Source organism: Phycodurus eques, chromosome 10 (assembly GCF_024500275.1).
Source record: "Phycodurus eques isolate BA_2022a chromosome 10, UOR_Pequ_1.1, whole genome shotgun sequence".
Classification (NCBI taxonomy): Eukaryota; Metazoa; Chordata; class Actinopteri; order Syngnathiformes; family Syngnathidae; genus Phycodurus; species Phycodurus eques.
The window spans coordinates 2,504,792-2,528,014 of NC_084534.1; the positions used below are offsets into that span (position 1 = coordinate 2,504,792).

The following is a 23,223-nucleotide window of genomic DNA, read 5'->3' on the forward strand; positions in this document are numbered from 1 at the left end:
CTTCTGACTGGACTCCCTAAAAAGAGCATTAAACAGCTGCAGCTCAGGTTCTGACCAGAACAAAGAGGTCAGAGCATATTACTCCAATTCTAACGTCTTTACACTGGTTTCCAGTCAGCTTTAGAATCGATTTTAAAGTTTTGCTACTGGTCTATAAATCACTAAATGGTTTGAATGAAATGCTAATGGTATATAAACCCAGTAGGGCTCTGAGATCCACAGACTCAGGTCAAATACTGGAGCACAGAGTCCAAAGCAAACACGGTGAAGCATGTTCACCCTATATTTAATTGAACACGACAAAGAAAATATATTTAATGTTCAAATTGACTAATTGTTTTAGCAAATAATCATTAACTTAGAATTTTATGGCTGCAACACGTTCCAAAAAAGCTGGGATAGGTGGCAAATGTTTACCATTGTGTTACATCACCTTTTCTTTTAACAACAGTCAATAAACGTTTGGGAACTGAGGACACGAATTGTTGAAGCTTTGTAGGTGGAATTCTTTCCCATTCTTGCTTGGTGTACAGCTTCAGCTGTTCAACAGTCCAGGATCTCCGTTGTCGTATTTTACGCTTCGTAATGTGCCACATATCAGAATCAGAATCATCTTTATTTGCCAAGTATGTCCAAAACACACAAGGAATTTGTCTCTGGTAGTTGGAGCAGCTCTAGTACAACAGACAGTCAATTTACAGAACACTTTGGAGACATAAAGACATTGACAAAAAACAATTGTGCAAAAAGATGCAGAGTCCTCTAGCATCTCTCTATATATATATGTATGTATATATATATATATATATATATATATATATACATATATCTAGCACTTAGAGCAGTTCGAATGACTAATATTGCAATAGTCCGGTGCAATGACCATTGTGCAAAGGGCGCTGAGACTTCAAGGAGTGTATGCGGTTTAAAGTGACGAGTAGTGCGATCATCTGGGACAATGTTGGTTGTGCAAATGTTCCAGATACTCCTCAATCAGTGTGCAAATGGAGCAGATGCTACTCTGGCATGAGTGGCCAGTATATGCAAATAGTGCAGCATGGCGAGACAACTACAGTGGGTGCAGGAGTAATACATAATTGGCCCCACAGAAATGTGACAACGAACTCAAGTCAAAAAATTGCCAGCTTATTGTAATGGAATTATAGGTTAGGTGTTTAAGAAGTTGATCGCAAGAGGGAAGAAGCTGTTGGAATGTCTACTAGTTCTTGTTTGCATTGATTGGTAGCGCCTACCTGAGGGAAGGAGCTGGAAGAGCTGGTGACCGGGGTGCGGAGGGTCCGAGAGGATTTTGCACGCCCTTGTCTTAGTTCTGGCAGCGTGCAAGTCCTCAATGGTGGGTAGGGGGGGTACCGACAATCCTTTCAGCAATCGGAGACAGGTCTGGACAATGGGAGACAGGTCTGGACTGCAGGCAGGCCGGTCTAGTGCCCGCACTCTTTTACTACGAAGCCAGGCTGTTGTAACACGTGCAGAATGTGGTTTGGCATTGTCTTGCTGAAATAAGCAGGGGCGTCCATGAAAAAGACGTTGCTTGGATGGCAGCATATGTTTCTCCAAAACCTGTATATACCTTTCAGCATTAATGATGCCTTCACAGATGTGTAAGTTACCCATGCCATTGGCACTAACACAGCCCCATACCATCACAAATCCTGGCTTTTGAACTTTGCGTCCATAACAGGCCGGATGGTTATTTTCCTCTTTGGCCCAGAGGACACGACGTCCACAATTTCCAAAAACAATTTGAAATGTGGACTCGTTGGACCACAGAACACTTTTCCACTTTGGATCAGTCCATCTTAGATGAGCTCAGGCCCAGAGAAGCCGGCGGCGTTTCTGGGTGTTGTTGATAAATGGCTTTTGCTTTGCATAGTAGAGTTTCAAGTTGCACTTACAGATGTAGCGCCGAACTGTATTTACTGACATTGTTTTTCTGAAGTTTTCCTGAGCCTATGTGGTAATATCCTTAACACATTGATGTCGGTTTTTGATGCAGTGCCGCCTGAGGGATCGAAGGTCACAGGCATTCAATGTCAGTTTTCGGCCTTGCCGCTTACATGCAGTGATTTCTCCAGATTCCCTGAACCTTTTGATGACATTATGGACCGTAGATGATGAAATCCCTAAATTCCTTGCAATTGTACGTTGAGGAACATTGTCCTTAAACTGTTCGACTATTTTCTCACGCACTTGTTCACAAAGAGGTGAACCTCGCCCCATCTTTGCTTGTGAATGACTGAGCAATTCAGGGAAGCTCCTTTTATACCCAATCATGGCACCCACCTGTTCCCAATTAGCCTGTTCACCTGTGGGATGTTCCAAACAGGTGTTTGATGAGTATTCCTCAACTTTCTCAGTCTTTTTTCCACCTGTCCCAGCTTTTTTGAAATGTGTTGCAGCCATAAAATTGTAAGTTAATGATTATTTGCTAAAAACAATAAAGTTTATCAGTTTGAACATTAAATATCTTGTCTTTGTAGTGTATTCAATTAAATATAGGTTGAACATGATCTGCAAATCATTGTATTCTGTTTTTATTTATTTTTAACACAACGTCCCAACATCATTGGAATTGGGGTTCTAAATGGTTACCTAACAATCTGGTCATCATAAAGATCTTTATTTGAAGGACAATTCCACAAGATGTCAGAGCGTTAGGACATTTGGACGAATTAGGCCTTAATGTTCTTCACAAAGAAATTGTAAATTTTCATCTTATTATTTTCACTCTAAATCTGATGGGTCGAGGCGACTCGCCTTGGCCTGTCATAATATATTTTTGTAGGAAGATATATTTTCTCAGAAACTATCACGATAAATGATAGTATCGTTGATGTTTTTTTTTTTTTTTTTTAAATTATATGATATTAATGCATAATAATTAAAGCACGTCCTTTTTAAGAGCATGGATAATTTTACACTTGAGACTATCTGAGTCCCAGGATGCACATGTCTGGAGACAATGAGTCCCAGCCCTGGAACCATGAGTCCCTGCAACTTATCATCACGGAATACAGCGACAGTATTCCGCCGCTATGTGACGGTTGTTTCTTCGCGGTCCCGTTATAGTCCAAAATTTTACTTGTACAACTTTGACAATATTTTTTTGTTATCCACTGCTCTTGCTCTTTCTCAAAATGTTATGTTTCACCCTGTTAGTTGCCAAATGTTTTAGGACAATATATTTTCCCAAACGCTATCACGATAAACGGTCATATTTTTTAATTATTTTTATTTTATTTAAAAAAAACTAATGCCACTGATATAATGATATTATCGAGCGTAATACAGTGCCATGAAAAAGTATTGGCCCCCTTCTCAAATTCTTAGGTTTTTGCATAGTTTCCCCATTTTAATGTTTAAGATCATCAAACAAATGTAAATATCAGACAAATATAACCCAGTGAACTTAACATTTTAAATGGTGATTTATTTTATTAAGGAAAACAACTGTTAAGTTGCCTGGCCCTGTGTGAAAAAGAAATGGCCCCATCTAGAACTGGAGGCCTTGACTGTATCACAGGCATCATGAAATCAGAAAATTATCAAACAGATTTTATCGCGAAATGTCTTACCGAGTGTAAGAAAACTTGTTTTGAGGCGAAGATCATGGATCCTCCAGCAAGACAAAGACCCAAACCACACATCCAACAGCACAAAGGAATGGTTCAAACGGAAAAAATTGACTGCTTTAAAATGGCTAGCAATTAGTCCTGATCTCAATCCAATTGCAAATCTTTGGGGGGAGCTGAAATCTGCCATTGGGGAAATGAACACTGCAAATGTTCAAGAGCTTGCACAAATTGCAAATGAAGAGTGGGAGAAAATATCACGAGAAGTGCAAAAAGCTTATAGATGGATACAAGAAATGTTTGGAGACTGTCATTGCTGCCAACGGGTGTGCAACCAAATATTAAGGAGGGGTGCCAATAGTGCCGCACATGGTGTTTTCTGTATTTTCTTTGAAATTACAATATCTAAGTTGGGGGGGAAAAAAATGTCTTTGTTAAATTACTTTGGATCTCCAAATAAAAGATCCTGATGATATCAGTTTAGGACATTTCCATTTATTTCTGAAGATATACAAGTTATACAAAAAAAAAAGGGTGCCAATAATGGTGAGCAGGACTTTATAAAGTCATGAACCCACTAAAGCCTGCCAAATTTGAATGAATAAGAACAATACCATGAATGTACTCGAAAATATGTGGGCTTTGTCACTGTTTTTGAATCAGACATTTATACATTATACATTTTAATCTTTTTTTTTTTTAATTATTTTTATTTCATGAATGTTGTCATGTTATGTACTGTATAATTTCTGCTGCCTCTTGGCGCTTGAAAAAAAAAATATTTTTTTCTCTTAATAGCCTTTTACCTGCTTAAATAAAGATGAAATAAAATGTAAAATAAGGCCCGCTCTAAAGCTCCTGGACTGTGACGTCACATTTGACCTTTACCTGTCAATCAAATGAAGCTGAAAATTAGTTTGCTGAAGTCAACTTCTGCTGAATATTGATAATGTCTGCCGCTTTGGTTATGGTTTGTAAACAGTTAGCTTCCCTGTGTGTGTGTGTGTGTGTGTGTGTTATTTGTGTGTGTTACAAAACTCAGAGCGCAGACATTTGAGCAATTTTGCTGAGGTCAAGTGAGCTTTTTAGCTCCAGCTCTAGCTCTTAACTCACAAGCTCCATCCATTTTCTGTACTGCTTATCAGGGATGTACTGGGCCCAGCATTCCGCCCGGGAATTTACAGTGGGTACGGAAAGCTTTCCGACCCCCTTAAATTTTTTACTCTGTTATATTGTAGCCATTTGTTAAAATCATTTAAGTTCATTTTTTTCCTCATTAATGTACACACAGCACCTCATACTGACAGGAAAAAAACGGAGTTGTTGAAATTTTTCCAGATTTACAACCTAAATTCCAATGAAGTTTGGAAGTTGTGTTAAACATAAAACAGAATACAATGATTTGCAAATGTTCAACCTATATTTAATTGAATACACTACAAATACAATATATTTAGTGTTCAAACTGAGAAACTTTAACAAATAATCATTAACTTAGAATTTTATGGTGCAACATGTTCTAAAAAAGCAGGGACAAGGGTCATGTTTACCACGTTTTCTTTTAATAACATTCAATAAATGTTTGGGAACTGAGGACACTAATTGTTGAAGCTTTGTGGAATTCTTTCCCATTCTTGGGAAAGAATTCCACAAAAGAATTTCAACAGTCCGGGGTCTCCGTTGTCATATTTTACGCTTCATAATGTGCCACACATTTTCAATGGGAGATTGGTCTGGACTGCAGGCTACCAGTCTAGTACCTGCACTTTTACGACAAAGCCACGCTGTTGCAACACGTGCTGAATGTGGTTTGGCATTGTCTTGCTGAAATAAGCAGGGACGTCTATGAAAAAGACGTTTTTTGGATGGCAGCATATTTTTCTCCAAAACCCGTATGTACCTTTCAGCATAAATGGTGTCTTCACAGATGTGGACACAGCCCCATACCATCACAGATGCTGGTTTTTGAACTTTGCATCCATAACAGTCCGGCCGGCTCGTTTCCTCTTTGGCCCGGAGGACACGACATCCACAATTTCCAAAAACAATTTGAAATCTGGACTCGTCAGACCACAGAACATTTTTCCACATTGCATCAGTCCATCTTAGATGAGCTCGGGGCCCACAGAAGCCCCATCTTTGCTTGTGAATGACGAAGCAATTCAGGGAAGCTCCTTTTATACCCAATCATGGCACCCGCTTGTTCCCAATTAGCCTGTTCACCTGTGGGATGTTCCAAACAGCTTTCCAAACAGCCTCAACTTTCTCAGTCTTTTCTGCCACCTGTCGCAGCTTTTTTTTTCATAAAATTCAAAGTTAATGATTATTTGCTAAAAACAATCATGTTTATCAGTTTGAACATTAAATATCTTGTCTTTGTCGTGTATTCAATTAAATATAGGTTGAATATGATTTGCAAATCATTGTATTCTGTTTTTATTTATGTTGAAAACAACGTCCCAACTTCATTGGAATTGGGGTTGAATTAAAAAAGAAAAACTGAAATATCACACAGCCATAAGTATTCAGACCATTTGCTGTGACACTCATATATTTAACTTGGGTTGTGTCCATTTCTTCTGATCATCCTTAAAATGGTTCTACACCTTCACTGGAGTCCAGCTGTGTTTGATTACACTGATTGGACTTAATTAGGAAAGCCAGACCCCTGTCTATATAAGACCTTACAGCTCACAGTGAATGTCAGCGCAAATGAGAATCATGAGGTCAAAGAAACTGCCTGAAGAGCTCAGAGACAATTGTGGCAAAGCACAGATCTGCCCAAGCTTACAAAAACATTTCTGCTGCACTTAAGGTTCCTCAGAGCACAGTGGCCTCCATAATCCTGAAATGGAAGACGTTTGGGACGATCAGAACCCTTCCCAGAGCTGGCCTTCCGGCCAAACTGAGCAATTGGGGGAGAAGAGCCTTGGTGAAAGAGGTAAAGAAGAACCCAAAGATCACTGTGTCTGAGCTCCAGAGATGCTGTCTAGAGATCGGAGAAAGTTCCAGAAAGTCAGCCATCACTGCAGCCCTCCACCAGTCTGGGCTTTATGGCAGAGTGGCCCGACGGAAGCCTCTCCTCAGTGCAAGACACATCAAAGCCCGCATGGAGTTTGCTAAAAAAAAAACACCGGAAGGATTCCAAGATGGTGAGAAATAAGATTCTCTGGTCTGATGAAACCAAGATAGAAATTGTTGGCCTTAATTCTAAGTGGCATGTGTGGAGAAAACCAGGCACTGGTCATCACCTCTCCAATACAGTCCCAACAGTGAAGCACGGTGGTGGCAACATCATGCTCTGGGTGTGTTTTTCAGCTGCAGGGACAGGGAGACTGGTTGCAATCAGAGACAAGATGAATGCGGCCAAGTACAAGGATATCCTGGACGAAAACCTTCTCCAGAGTGCTCAGAACCTCAGACTGGGGCGAAGGTTCACCTTCAAAAAAGACAATGACCCTAAGCACACAGCTAAAATACCCAAGGAGTGGGTTCAGAACAACTCCGTGACTGTTTTTGAATGGCCCAGCCAGAGCCCCGACTTAAACCCAATTGAGCATCTCTGGAAAGACCGGAAAATGGCTGCCCACCAACGTTCATCATCCAACTTGACAGAACTGGAGAGGATCTGCAAGGAGGAATGGCAGATGATCCCCAAAAACCTGTTGCTTCATTCCCAAAAAGACTCATGGCTATAGTAGCTCAAAATGGTGCTTCTAGTAAATACTGAGGAAAGGCTCTGAATACTTATGGATGTGTGATATTTCAGTTTTTCTTTTTTAATAAATCTGCAAAAATCTTAGCAATTCCGATTTTTTTCTGTCAATATGGGGTGCTCTGTGTACATTAATGTGGGGAAAAATGAACTTAAAGGGTTTTAGCAAATGGCTGCAATATAAAAAAGAGTGAAAAATCTAAGGGTGTCTGAATACTTTCTTTACCCACTGTAGATGGAGAGGCCCCGGTGCGCTAACCGAAGACCAAATTTTTTTTGTTCCTCCTACCTTGCAACGACGCCCCGAATACTAACTAGCCAATGAGTGGTGACCGTGATTTTAGGTCTCATCATTTTTGCTGTAGACACTATGCATAATACAATTGCCTACCCAGTCCGGCAGCCTTACACATGGCATCTCTACCGGTCTGGTTATAGTTGCTTCCTTTTCAATTCTCTTCCTTCTTCCCCAATAAGACCACCACATCTACCTCCTTCTCCTCATTCACCAAGACCAGCACCATCTCTTCACTGCCACCATGGGGTCACCCAGTCCCTCAATAACCCCTCTGCTCGTGAACTTCACCCTGATGCTGCTAATAATAACAATAATAATCATAAGTTACTGTATGTTCTTAATACACAAAGGCAGGTAAGAAAATGCCATAAATCACACCCGCACGCACCCACGCACACCCTGTTGGAGTGTTTACGCTTTCTTATATCAGAGTAATCCCGCTCACCTGTTGTCGTGCTGCTGGATCCTTCCTTCATTGAAATAATCTGTCAGTTTTGCACATTTTGGTTTACGTCTGATGTGGGGGTAGGGGCGCGGAGATGACCCACTTAGGGCTTGTCTGCTGCTTAACAACAATTGTTGGTCGCACGGCGCACAGCACAGCAGCAAGGGTCAGACAAAGTCATGAATAATAATCACAGGCTGCAGCTTGCAGGCTATCACCTATACCCGTACTACGGCCGGTGGCCGGGACACTTGGCTTGGCGTGCATGGTGCACGCAACCAATGTGCTCGTGCACGACTTTCTTGACTTAAGGCTACCCTATAAGTCACAGGTGTCAAACTGGTGGCCCGGGGGCCAGATCCGGCCCGCCACATAATTTTATCTGGCCTGTGAAAGCAAATAAAAATTACTAATTGTGTTTTGGTGTAATAACATTGAGATATTTGCAAGCATTTTTTTTGTTACCAATCCCACTTTGAAAGTAAATGTAACAGTTGAAGAACGTTTTTATAGGCTTCGGAATTCAAAACTGGTTATTTATTGTGTTTTGTATCCTGTATTTAATTATATGAGGTAATCTTTAATTTATATGGGTTCACAGTCATAGCGGCCTTCCAATGGACACAAATTTAACGGCCCTTTCAGAGAAACCATAACTGCAGTGTGGCCCGCGACAAAAATTAGTTTGACACCCCTGCTCTAAATCGTCTTGTATTTGTTGAATCGTAATCTGTAATTATGTTTTTTTAAAAGATGTCTGAGTGTATTGGAAATTATATAGGAATTATTCTATTTCCAAAAAAAGAAAAAGACGCTTGGCCAGGTCAGCCTGAAATGGACTGGCCGTTCAGGAGCTGTTCCGATATTCCCAATTACCACCCTGCCCCTGCCGCTTATCCTCACTAGGTCTCAAGTGTGCTGGAGCACATCCCAGCAGATTCTGGGTGAGAGGCAGGGTACACCCTGAACTGGTCCCCAGCAAATCGCAGGGCACACAGACAAACAGCAATTCGCACTCACATTCACACCTACGGGCAATTTAGTCTTAAATTAACCTACCATAAGTAAAATCATGCACACAAAGAATTCATTCATTTTCCATGCCGCTTATCCTCACTAGGATTGCGGGTGTGCTGGAGCCTATCCCAGCTATCTTCGAGCGAGAGGCGGCGTACACCCTAAACTGGTTACACGCCAGTTGTAGGGCACAAATAAACAAACAACCATTCACACTCAGATTCACACTTACGCGCAATTTAGAGTGATCAGTTAACCTACTATGCAAGTTTTTGGGATGTGGGAGGAAACCGGAGTACCCGGAGAAAACCCACACAGGCACGGGGAGAGCATGCAAACTCCACACAGGCGAGGCCGGATTTGAACCCGGGTCCTCAGAACTGTGAGGCAGATGTGCTTACAAGTCTGTCACCGTGCCGCCACAAAAATATTTTTAAAAATGCTGTGTTTTTATTTATGTTTATTGGACAGTCTCCAGCATCGGCAGCGACAGCTACAGGAGAAAACACTCGAACCTTCATTAATGTAAGGTTCAGTTGTCTTTTTTCTTACCTTTGCACTGATGGCTGGACAGTCTCATATGCTTGCACAGTGCTGTCAAATGTTACGCAACATCCGTATTATGTTACAGAAATCACTGAACGTTGACTTGTTAAGGCCGTGTAGCGAATATTGGTGTTTGGATAAAACGTAATTTATTTAAGAAATAAATTCGTCGAAGCTGCTCACGGTTTAGTGTGATTTCACGCTTAACGTTATCAATCAAACTATTTTGTCTCGTAGAGGGCACCACGTCACTTTTTATATGTATAAAAACTAGGGAAAGCGATAAAAAACCTTTTATCAGTCTCATAATCTAAAGTTTGGTACAGTTTATGAAATACGAGTCCTAGATGAAAGAGGTTTCCTTATTAAACTCAAAACGCAACAGGAAGTGGAATTTTGTAGAATATTTAATGACATCAACAAGGGATCTATAGGGAAACACACAAATGGGACTAACTACAGAAAGAAAATAACACTAAAAATGGTGAAAGAGAGAAAAATAGGCACACAAAAAGGGCGCGAGAACACCGTTGTATTGTTGGGCTAAAGTTGAAAACGTGCGTGTTTAATGCGTTCAGTCGGAACGAGAGAGAAAGAGAGCGCAAAGTTGGGAGTTTGTGTGAAGTTTGTAAATTCCCTAAAATTATTAGGCACTAATATTGTACATTCTAGCAGCACTTGCTGTGCTGTACTCACGACCGTAGATCAGTCGGTCAGTGGAGATGGTCTTTCTCCGAACATCTCAGGAGGAAAACGAAGAAGGTTAAGTTGAAGAAAAATTTGGAGGAAAATAAAATAAAAACAAAAGAGACGGAAGAAAAAAAAAAATATCGTAAATTTCCTGCCGATTGACCTTGTGGCGAGCCCAGCTATTGCTCCCAGCTGTGTGCGGGACCGGTACGGGATGCAGGTAGTTGCTTGCTGAGGCTCTGCCAACCGATCACGGCTAGAAAAAAAAACCCGAATGAAACCGCATGGCCGGTTTTGTCGATCGAAACGCCGCTGGCTTGGCTGTGGTGGGCGAACGCGCACGTGGTGGCCGGAGGACAACGGAAAAAGAAAGGGGTGAGGGGCGGCCGTGCTGTGGTCACCCAGAACCAGACAGGAAAGAGAGCAGAGAGGCGAGATTCAAGGGTTAAATACCCAGGGGGGGTGTCTAAGGTTGGATAAGACCACACCCATCGACTTGAATTTCAGTCCGCAATTTTGCCATTAGAATTGTATAAAAATCATATCTTAATATAAACTACTCCCAACTTTGTACTCTTCCTCATAGATCAAGCATATAGACTGATTGTTTAAACATTAGTCTTGGCAAATCAACTGCTTATGGTTCAATCACATGTTGTTCGGATTTCAAATCAAGACAAACAGTTCTCAAAGTCTCTCAGCTGCACCTGTAAAGTTGACACACTGACACAGACATCAAGGCATACATTTTGAATATTTCTGCAGAGTTTGTGAAATATCAGAACGAACATTTTAGCTTCAGTTAAAAACAACCCTGAATGGAAGTCCACGGGTTGCAGTAGTCTCAAAATCCAGTGGGTGGCGTGAATGTTTGAATATTAAGCAAATAGTTCATTGCTGTATTTGCGTTCCGTTGTTGATCTGTCCCAGCGTGGTCTTCTCGGAGCGAGGATCCCCAACCTTTTGGCTGCTGTCAGTTCAAACAAAGAAAAGGACTCTGATGGCTGTAAACCAAGATTTCGAGGAGGCCTGCTAATTAATTTAGCGTCCACTTGACATACGCCAGGCGGTCTCACAGCAGGGCGGGTTGGAAGAATGCAGCTTATCGAGTTGTGGGGGAGGTATTGGCAACTGGGTCAGTCACTACAGCTGCAACACTGATTGTTCTGGATATTGGGGAAAAAAATTCAGCGTCTGACATTACCAGGGCGTCCACCCCAAACAGCTGCTTGGTGCATGCTATTTTGTTATGCCCCCCCAGGTGCCAAGCCACGGAGGCGCAGGTCACTGATCATCTCCACCATGGTAGCGGATAAGTTGAAAGTAACAGAACAAAGTTTCTAGAGGGGAGAGAGAAACAAAGACAAAGCACGAATTGTAAACAGGATGAGAGAAGTAAGTCACTACATTATCTACAACAATGAAACATTAAATATGAGTGTTGCATGGGGCTGTAGTGCTACACCCTGTGAGGGAAGGACAGGAGAAGAAACATGCAGGACAAGGGTTGTGAACCCAGCTGTACAACTGAAGTGTGGCGGGGTTAACTATGTAAATTATAAAAGTCTACAGAACGAGAGTATCAGTGAGGGGATACACAAGCGATTTGCATATTCATGCATTACTTGGCCCCATACCCACTGAAAGAATCCCAGGGGTGTGTGCCTGCGGACGCATGCAAGTGAATTAACACCGTTTTACATGCACAAAGACTGACAGAAGTGTCCTGTAATTGCTGTACCCGCACCGTGGAGGCTGAGGACCCCACCCAATCAATCGAGGGGCGGGATCGGGCCCAGGGGTCCACCCGAGAGCAACCGAGTGGGTGGGACACATCCTACACCGAGGGACCCAGGGCAGTCCACCGGCCCCACCAAGGCGCCCCGACAACTGGCCACCCAGTCGGGGCCGCAGGGACCCAATGCCACCCCCCCAGCCAACCTGGAGAGAAGAGGACGAAGCAGGCCCGAGGAGCGACAGGGGGGCCCTCCCACCAGCAGCGGGGGACCCAAGCGGGCGCCAGCTGGCACCGGAGGTCGCCCCAGTGGTTCCCCCCACCCCCGAGATCAGGAAGGAGTGAAAACAGTCCCGCCCCCACAGACACCGGGACAGCAAACACAGGGACAAGACAAGATCCCCACTCCATTGATGTGTCTTCTCACCATGCATACCGATCTAAATTGTGTGAAAATAAAAATAAATAAATATAATAATAATAAAACAACAACCTTGACAACAAAGAATAGAGAATTCCATTGTTTACTTTCACACTTATGAAAATAGTCTTGCTATTGTCAAATGGCTCCCTACTCAGGCAAAGGAATCAAGAGTATAGATTTAGCATGTTGAGGAAAGGTGACTAGCTATCTACGTATATATGTAATTGATTTTTTCGTTTTGCTGATATTTTTTCTAACGCAATATATTCGACGATGAGATTTAGCCACTGATTAATGTTAATAGCTTGTTTGTTTTTCCAGTTTAATAGAATTGTTTTCTTAGCGGTAGCTAACGCAACAAGCAATGATTGTGAATATTTATAAGGGAGGTCGATTCTGCTTAAGTCGCCAAGTATACACAATCTTGGGGAAAGTGGAATCCTGCAGTTCAAAATATACCAGAGTTTTTGTATAACTGAAGACTAAAAGCATTGAATTGGTGTACATTCCCATATAGCATGAAAATAGGTGTCTGGGGTATTTTTGGTGCATTGCACGCATATATTAGATGGAGAGAAGCCCATTTTATGCATTGCGTACTGAGTAAAGTGTGTTCTATGGAGCACTTTATATTGTATAAGCTGTAGATTTGTGTTTTTTGTCATTCTAAACGTATTGGTACAAATCTGTATCCAGTCACTACGGTCAGCAGACATTTCTTCTTCCCATTTCGTGATTGGTAAATGCATTGATCTAGTACATGAAATCAATTTATAAACTTTAGAGAGATTTATTTTACATTGCCGGAGAAGCTATTTGCTTGACAAACTCTGGCAGTTCGAGGGTGCTCTGGAGTGTTCTTTTTTTTTTTATTGCTGCTTTTAATTCATTGTATTGAAGAAAGTTTCAGCCTGTTATTCGGAATTCAGTTCATCACGTGTGCTAAAACATTATTGTTAAATAGTTGTTGAAGGTGGTTATTTCCATGTTGTTCCCATGTACTAAAATTAAGGGGTATATCATTCATTTCGAAATCTGGATGATGCCAGATTGGGGAGAGCATACTGCGAGCTAATTGAGATCCTGTAGATTCTAAACTTTGCCACCAAGCCGTTAAGGTGGATGCGATTATTAGATTCTTGAAGCATTTATGGCATTTAAGACTAGTAGAAATAAATGGGAGTATTGGGAGTTTGATGTTGTTGCAGTCTATTTGTTCCAATTCTAGCCAAGAATCACACTCCTCATTGTGGTGCAACCATTTGATGAGGTATTGTAATTGGTTCGCTAAATAATAGTCTTTAAAGTTGGGAGCATTTAGGCCTCCCTCCGGTTTACTTTTCTGAAGAGTGTATAGACTGATTCTATTTTTCTTATTTTTTTAATTAAAATGTATTACAGTAGAATCTATTCCTTCACTAAAATAAGCAAATTCACTGCATTTATTTTCTGTGAGGAGTTTTGGAGCTATCTGATTCGGGGGGGTTGTGAGCTTGTCAACCACAGCATACAGAGTGCGAGTATTGTTGAAGGTTTTTCTGATGATTTCAGTAAAGTGTTGCTGTCTAACCGTGACAAACTCTTGGTTAAAATTACAAAGACTTTGCCTGTAGAGGTCATTGTCAATTTGGAGTTTATTTTTAATTCACTTTCGTTCTGCTTTCCTACACTTTGATTTAGAGGTCTTTACCATCACTGTGCTCCTCCACTGTGTTCTAAGTCGCATCAAGATTGTCTTAGTTTTAATAGGAACAACAGCATTCATGACATTTGAGATTTTACAGGTGAAATTATCCAAAGGTTTATCAACTGTCTCAGCATTCACAGTTTGTGGCACAGCTGTGGTCTCAATAAACTAAGTGGCTGTACTCTCATTTATGTATCTTTTCTTAATAGACATAGAGGTTGTCTGAACTTTTGGAAGAATCTGTAATTCAAAGAATACACAAAAATGGTCAGAAATAGCCTTATCCTTAATGTCAACTGATAGAATTTCAACATCCTTAGAGATGTGACCTTGAGTGTGGGTTGGACTCTTAATATGTTGAGAGAGGTCAAATGTGTCCAGTATGGCAGAGAGTTCTTTAGATTTTGTTTTTTCCATGTTATTGTCAACATGAATGTTAAAGTCTCCAGTTATGACAAAATAGTTGTAGTCCGTACAAATAACTGACAGCAGTTCTGAAAAATCCTCCATAAATTTTCAATTGTGTCTTGGAGAGCTATAAATTAAGACAATAACCTTTGGATCACCTTTAACTAAATAACAGAGATTTTCAAAAGAGCTAAAATCACCCAGTATAATTTATTTACACTGACACTTGTTCATAAAATTAAAATTTGCTGGTGTTGCCTCATTTAAAATGGTATTACAGCTACTTTCTGCTAAGCACGTTTCATTTAGTAGCAAAAAGTCTAGATCATACGTTCTAATGATGTCATTAATCAACATTTATTACCCAGTGACCTGATATTAAAAAGAGCTAGTCTCGCAGGGATAACTGGAGACAATGGTTTGATAGATTCAAATTTTATCCTCACTAAGTTTGTAGTTCTACTTTTTTGTGCCATATTTCTTTAACCAGCTTTATGTCCCTTGTAATTACAGAGATGAAAAATGTCTGATCTCCATAGGGGTCTGCCTTATTCTGGAAAAGACTCCGCAGATATCAGTCAGATTTGCAGATAAGATTTTTAATGGGTGGACGCTTATTCAAAGCGTGGAAGTGAATTTTTATAGGTTGGGAGCTCCGCTTGCATGTGTATAAAGCGCTATATAAGTGCAGTCCATTTACCATTTGTGCAGAAGGTCGGGTATCTCTTCTTGAGTACCCTGATTATTTTATTTTATCAAATAAATTCATCAATGAATGAATGAATTTAAATTGAATTATTTTATTGGATCAAAATCAATGTTATAATTTACAGTATTGACTTATTCAGGGTTCTAATCACCTCTAATATTTCACTTTGAAATTATTATTTTTGAGAATGTGGCCTATTTAGTGATATGTTCATAACACTATCTTTTATTGTCCAAAAAGAGCGTAAAACTTACTCTTTTTATTAGTTTTTAAATACAAACTTTATATCTATGGATAGGTCTGAAGCTGCTGAAAAGTTTGAGGGGTTGAAAATAAAAAATATGGTTCGGCATCGAGAAACGAGAACTTATTGGAGCCGGGACTTACATTCTGGTTCTCCCGCCCGGTATCGTTCAAATTTAAATATTTCCGTTCCCAGTTTCGATGCCGAGTCCGCCAATCCCGAATAAGAAGTGGCAAAAATCAATGAAGAAGAACGCGCACGAAGACGTGCTTGTGCCCAACGGCGGCGGCCAAAAGTGTGTCTTAACTTTGTTAAAATTAATGACCAGTCGCCTCAGTGCAACGCGTGGAATAAGATTGTATTGTGCAAAGGAGGCTTTCACGATGTGTCGTGTATGATGCGCTCGGAGCCTCAGCCGACACTGCGCAGAGCTTCAGTGAAGTCAACTCCCAGTCTGTTGGGTGAGTGAAACAATAAAATACGTCTTTGCCAACTTTGAGACAGCTAACAAGATAAACGGTTGGTTGCACTTTTGCACTGATGGCTTTTAGCGTTTATTTTAGTCTTCAAACCAACGTAAGAGCCAATGGGGAAAAAAGCTTACCATTAAGCTAAAACTACATGCTGCTGAAATTCTTTCGTATCCTTCCCCAGATTTGTGCCTTGACACAGTCCGGTCTCGGAGGTCTGCAGACACTTCCTTAGACTTTAGTGCTAAGTTTCTGCTCTGACATGCACTGCCAACTCTGAGACCTTATATAGACAGGTGTGTGCCATTCCAAATGATGTTCAATCAACTGAATTTACCGCAGGTGGACTCCAAGTTGTAGAAGCATCTCGAGGATGATCAGTCAAAATCAGACGAACCTGAGCATAAGTTTGAGTGTCATAGGAAAGGGTGTGATTCCTTATGTGCCTATTATGTTTGAATGTTTAATTTTTTTATAAATGTACACAGATGTCTGAAAATGTTTGTACTTTGTCATTATGGGATATTGTATGGAGATTTTTTTTCAGTTTTAGTATAAGCCTGTAACATAGCAAAATGTGGAACGCTTGAAGGGGTGTGAATACTCTGGTGGCACTGTATATACAGTGGGTAAAATCATTTTTATTTTTTTTCTTTATTAATGTACACACAGCACCACATATTGACAGAAAAAAACCTAATTTTTGAAATTTTTGCAGATTTATTAAAAAAGAAAAACTGAAATATCACATAGCCATAAGTATTCAGACCCTTTGCTGTGACACTCCTATTTAACTCGGGTGCTGACCATTTCTTCTAATCATCCTTGAGATGGTTCTACACCTTCATCGGAGTCCAGCTGTGTTTGATTATACTGATTGGACAGGCCACACACCTGTCTATATGTAAGACCTTACAGTGCATGTCAGAGCAAATGAGAATCATGAGGTCAAAGGAACTGCCTGAAGAGCTAAGAAACAGAATTGTGGCAAGGATCTGGCTAAGGTTACAAAAAAACTTCTGCTGCACTTAAGGTTGCTAAGAGCACAGTGGCCTCCATAATCCTTAAATTGAAGACGTTTGGGATGACCACCACCCTTCCTAGAGCTGTCCGTCCTGCCAAACTGAGCAATCGGGGGGAAAAGAGCCTTGGTGAGAGAGGTAAAGAAGAAACTAAATATCACTGTGGCTGAGCTCCAGAGATGCAGTCAGGAGATGGGAGAAAGTTCGAGAAAGTCAACCATCACTGCAGCCCTCCACCAGTCGGGGCTTTATGGCAGAGTGGCCCGACGGAAGCCACTCCTCAGTGCAAGACATATGAAAGCCCGCCATGGAGTTTGCGGAAGAAAACAAAAACCTGATAGACTCCAAGATGGTGAGCAATACGATTCTTTGGTCTGATGAGACCAAGATAGAACTTTCTGGCCTTAATTCTAAGCGGTATGTGTGGCGAAAACCAAGCACTGCCCATCACCTGTCCAATAAAGTCCCAAGAATGATGCATGGTGGTGGCAGCATCATGCTGTGGGGGTGTTTTTCAGCTGCAGGGACATGACATCTGGTTACAATCGAAGGAAAGATGAATGCGGCCAAGTACAGGGATATCTTGGACAAAAACGTTCTACAGAGTACTCAGGACCTCAGACTGGGCCGAATGTTCACCTTCCAACAAGACGACCCAAAGCACACAGCTAAAATAACTGAGCTGCTCCAAACAACTCCGTGACTGTTCTTGAATGGCCCAGGCAGAACCCTGACGTAAACCCAATTGAGCATCTCTGGAGAGACCTGAAAATGGCTGTCCACCAACGTTCACCATCCAACCTGACAGAACTGGAGAGGATTTGCAAGGAGGAATGGCAGAGGATCCCCAAATCCAGGTGTGAAAAAACTGTTGCATCATTCCCATAAAGACTCATGGCTGTATTGGCTCAAAAGGGTGCGTCTCCGAAATACTGAGCAAAGGGTCTGAATACTTAACGGCTGTGTGATTTTTCAGTTTTTCTCTTTTAATCTGCAAAAATTTCAACAATTCCATCTTTTCTGTCAGTATGGGGTGCTGTGTGAGGCGAAAACATGAACTGAAACGATTTTAGCAAATGGCTGCAATATAACAGAGTGAAAATTTTAAGTGGGTCTGAATACTTTCTGTACCCACTGTAATGTGAGGGGTGTCCAGGGGAGAATTCATATCTATCCTTGTACTCTTCAACTCTTTGTGTGCACTGTGTAATTGTGTATAATTGCCACCCCCACCCCCTCTACCCAGTGCAATGACCAATGTGTGCTCCATGCATGCCTGCAGCATGTGTGCTGCTCTCCCCTCTGCAGTGCCCAGAGTATGGGAGGAAAAAAGAAAGATCATCTCTTGATCCTGTCGTTTACTTCAAAGAACCAGATATAAGAACAGTTTAATTCAAAACTGGCACATCACTACGCAAAGACTTTTTCCTCTCAAACAGCTGGGTGCAGCAGTGTGGTCCCTAATTTTTATTTTTAGGTGCACCGTTGAAAATTAAGTCACACGTGCGTCCAAATTTGTGCTACCTCATTTTGGGGGAAAAAGGTGCTGCACTGAAAATTGAATTTCAGGGTACAATTATTACCATCATGACACTTGTATTGCTGACAATCTGCATGTTCTTTTGTTTCTTGGCAAATATCATGGATACACGAGCTACGCTGACAAATGCTTGGTCTGTTTCAGATTATGAACCTCAGTCCATTTGTGAGCATCTGCAATATTTATTTGCACTACTACAGAACAGCAACAGAAAATACATTGATCCTTCAGGGCTGGTTAAAGCTCTTGGCCTAGACACTGGGCAGCAGCAAGTAAGATACTGAAACTGCCAGCCAATTTCCTTTACTATCACTTGAACAGTATGTTACCCCTGTGGAGACTCCTCAAAGCACTAAAGTCATTCTTGTCTTCCTCAGGATGCCCAAGAGTTTTCAAAGCTCTTCTTATCCTTGTTGGAGGATACATTGTCCAAGCAGAAGAACCCAACCCTGCAAAATGTCATTCAGCAGCAATTCTGTGGACAGTTCTCCTATGTAACTGTGTAAGCAAACCGACTGCTCAAAAGTCACTATACTCTTAAAGAAGCATCACCTTAGCATGCTGCGCCTTTTCTAGGACTTTTAAATATGCTGTTATTAACATTAACAAAGAAATATTTTATTATTTAGCCCTGACTGTTGTTTTCCAGCTGTAACGAATGTGGGCGATCGTCTGCACTGCCCTCCAGATTCTACGAACTCGAATTGAACATTCAGGGCCACAAGAACCTCACAGAGTGTGTTACAGAGTTCCTGAAGGTAGGTTAAGGTCAGCGTAATATTAACACAATGGAATGGGTGGAAATACAAGTGCTTATTAGTGATGATCAGTCTTCGTAGTAACATTCTCATAAATCTTAGTAAAGGACATCACAGTTACCCCGTCAAAATGCAATTTAACTGTGGCCAGACTGGGGTTTTGAAATCATATGCTATTCCATGAAGTCACTGTACTGGACTTTCCACTCCAAAACCATTTTTAAGATATTTAGAAGTTAACTTGCAAGTGTGCTTTGGATCGCTATCCTGCTGCAGAACCCAAGTGCGCTTCGGTGTAGGACATGCCCCGTCCGCCGGGCTGCTCTCGGGTGGACTCCTGGGCCGATCCCGCCTCTCGATTGATTGGGTGGGGTCCTCAGCCACCGCGATGCAGGCACAGCAATTACAGGACTCTTCTGTCAGTCATTATGCATGCGAAACGGTGTCAATACACTTGCATGTGCCCGGAGGCACACGCCCCTGGGCCTTTTTCGCTGAGTGTGGGGCCACTGACTTATTGCGACAAATAACTCATGAATATGTGAATTGCTTCGGTATCCCCACACTGACACTCTCGTCCTACAGACTAGTAATTTACATAGCCACTCCCACCACACTTCAGTTGTACAGCCGGGTTCACGACCCTTGTCCTGCATGCTTCCTCTCCTGTCCTTGTCCTGTCCTTCCCTCACAGGGTCTAGCAAAATTGCCCCATACAACACTCATATCTAATGTTTCATTGTTCGAGATATATAATGATTTACGTTTCTCATCTTGTTTACAATTAGTGCTTTGTCTTTTGTCTTCTTTTCTCACTCCCCTCTCAAAACTTTGTTCTGTTCCACTGATCGACTCTGATTCTCAAAAAAATAACCATTATAATACTAAGAAACCACAATGGGAGCTTAAAAACTCCACTGTGACACAGTAAAACTGTTCCGGCATAAAAGGGTTACAGATCCTCCATTCTGCTTGACCTAACAGCCGAACAGGACCAAAAAACAAACAAAAAACAAAGAGTAGAGTTGCACCGAAATTTAAATTCTTGACCGAAACCAAAAATGGGAACCCCAAGGCCAAAAAAACAAAGCCAAAACACCAAAAGAAATTACGAAGAGAGCTGCTAACCTATAGAAATAGACTTCTGGAACAATTTGTCTAAATTTCCATATTTTAAAAATTATTTCACGATCATTCCAGCGGGAGGGTTATTACAGCAAATTATGTAATAGGTTAAAATAGTTATGCATAATGTTCAGTTCCACCATCTAATCATTACTCTATTAGCATAATCGTTAATAAACAATATTGGGACATGGAACTGTATATCCAATCACACAACCTGTAGCACCACGGCAGTTTGGCTCTGTTATACTGTAGGTGTTCATCATTAAACCCTTGGGTGGCAGCAATGCACTTAAACATGCTCAGTCTGCGAGAAATCGGGAAGTTTAGGAGATAAAGAACTGTGACCTCATGTTTAAATGGATACGGTGTAATCTTTAAATATAGTGAATAAAGAAGAGACTTATTCTTGAGAATTCCACATCGACCAAACACGACCATCCAGAACTGGTAGCCCAGACAGCGACGGTTGCCCTACTGTAAAATTATATGCGTGATCGCTCACGTTACAATGCTTGCTACTAGTTGCCAATGCTAACATAAACAATCTCCGTGAAGCACTTTCTATTTTGTCGGTGATCGGGAGAAGACTACCTTGTTATATATACAGTGGGTATGGAAAGTATTCAGACCCCCTTGAATTTTTCACTCTTTGTTATATTGCAGCCATTTGCTAAAATCATTCACCGTATTTTCACGACCATAAGGCGCACTTAAAAGTCTTACATTTTCTCCAAAATGGACGCGCCTTACAATGCGGCGCGCCTTATGTGTGCACCGAGTTCCAGAATCTATAAATGTTGTTGTGTGATGACCGCTCCGCTTGCCTTATTTTTTTTTTTTTGAAGCATTTCCTGCCGACACGCTGCTTACACAGAGTAAAAGCGGACGTGGCTGAGGACAGGGGAAGGGTGCGTGAAGTAGGATGCTAAAGCCACGCCCCCAGTAGGTATATAGCGCCGGGGTATTTTATTTATTTTTTATTTATTTAATGTTTTTTACCGCTTGACTGACTGGGAGCATTTCCGGGGTGTGCATTGTGCAAAACAACATCGGTTTGGCGAAGGACCCCCGAAAATGTCACCTACGAAGAGACACGCTTACGAAGAGACACGCTTTTATATGTGCCCTGCAATTGGCTGGCGACCAGTTCAGGGTGTACCCCGCCTCTCGCCCTAAGATAGCTGGCATAGGCTCCAGCACGCCCCAGTGAGGATAAGCAGCACAGAAAATGGATAAATGGATATTGTGAGGGTACGTTTAAACGGTGAATTGCTCAAATAAGCATTGCTGTGTGTCATGTCGCATCACATTCGGCCACTATTAATCCGTTTTTAGCAAATGACGCCGTGAGGTCCTAATAAGACACCCATGTTTTTATAGACTCGGAAAGAAAGGAATTAGTATGAGCCACGATGTCTACGCAATCCGCGGTGAGGGGTGGGGGGACGGACGCTCTAGTTTGGACTAGCTGCTTGCATGATGACGGAACAGCCACGGAGTTACCATAATTCATTGTGTAGCTTATATTGGGTTTGGATAAAAGCTCAAGTAATTTGGGAAAAGGAAAGTCGGGATTTAGACGCCTACGTTCCAACGAACTTCAAAAGGTTATAATCCAATTATATTTGTCTCGTGTAAGGCACAAAGTCTCTTTTTATATTGGTAAATTCTAGGAAAAGTGACGAAAAACCTCTATCTCGGTACTTTAGAAGGCACGCTACATGGATAAAAAAAATAGTTCTCAATTACAGCGGTTTTACTGTTTCACTCAAACACACAAAGTACACAACTGGAGGTGGAATTTTAGTTAGTTACAGATAAACATTCATAAAGAAGGCTGAACTCGTGAGTAAGTATGGAATGGGGATGTGGTGTGTGCGGTGCGAGAGCTGGGTATTTCTGTGACCGTTCGTTTAAGACCAATTATGCACTAATTTGTACTTGGTAATCAGCAAGTTGTACTCACGTGGCGCAGAACAAAAACTAGGCAGGCGGGATATATATATATATATATATATATATATATATATATATATATATATATATATATATATATATATATATATATACACACACACATACATACATACATACATATACATATATCATGTTTGTAAAAGCACGGCGATGCCGAAAGTCATGCAATAACTGAGGCTGACCAAGGCTATTAAGATGTTATCTGCCGCGGACCAGAAGTGCATGAACTGGGCCTCTGGTGTTTTAGCGTCTGTGCTAATGCCGCGTAGAGTGTTGTTTATATGGCTGATGTCAATCGCCTGAGTTCCTTCAAATTGAATTTGCATAAGCGTCTCAGGATCAACTTTGAATTTGTATTGTCCGAAGTTAGAAATCTCGATTTCGCTGTCGGCTGGCAAGTGGTAAAGGGCGACGTCCTTAAAATGGCATCTTTGAGGGCGTCGCTGATTGGGCGAGTGTCAAGAAAGGCTATTTCTCGGAACTCAGGATTGACATGGAGACCTGTGGAGCTTGCAAGGAAAAACCCGAGAAGTGTCAGATTAGTGGGGCCTGTCAGGGCCGTAGACCAAATAATTTCGATTAAGCCGAGGGGTCCCAAATGTGGGAGAATTCTATCTATTGCTAAGTTGTCTTGAGAGGGAGCAATTTCACGTAGCCTGTCGTTCATCAACGTTGGCAATCTGTGTGTGAGCGTAAACTTTTAGGAACAGAGACAACAGCTCGGTCACGGTCTGCCTATTTTGGTTTAGGGCTACACTGTAACCATCGAGAACTATGATGGCTACTCTTAGCCTGTTGCTTTGCGACCAGTAATTGG

The 23,223-nt window shown here is 41.5% G+C and overlaps 1 protein-coding gene across 8 annotated transcripts in view; it reads left to right on the forward strand.

Annotated features, from left to right (window-relative positions):
* usp48 (ubiquitin specific peptidase 48) overlaps positions 1 to 23,223 on the forward strand; it is a 97,740-nt gene that overhangs the window by 6,520 nt on the left and 67,997 nt on the right. For all 8 annotated transcript variants that reach the window (XM_061689198.1, XM_061689200.1, XM_061689199.1 and 5 more), the window contains 3 exons: positions 18,688 to 18,815; positions 18,921 to 19,045; positions 19,193 to 19,301. In XM_061689198.1, the coding sequence (XP_061545182.1) occupies positions 18,688 to 18,815; positions 18,921 to 19,045; positions 19,193 to 19,301 (362 nt within the window). The remainder of the gene's footprint in view (positions 1 to 18,687; positions 18,816 to 18,920; positions 19,046 to 19,192; positions 19,302 to 23,223) is intronic.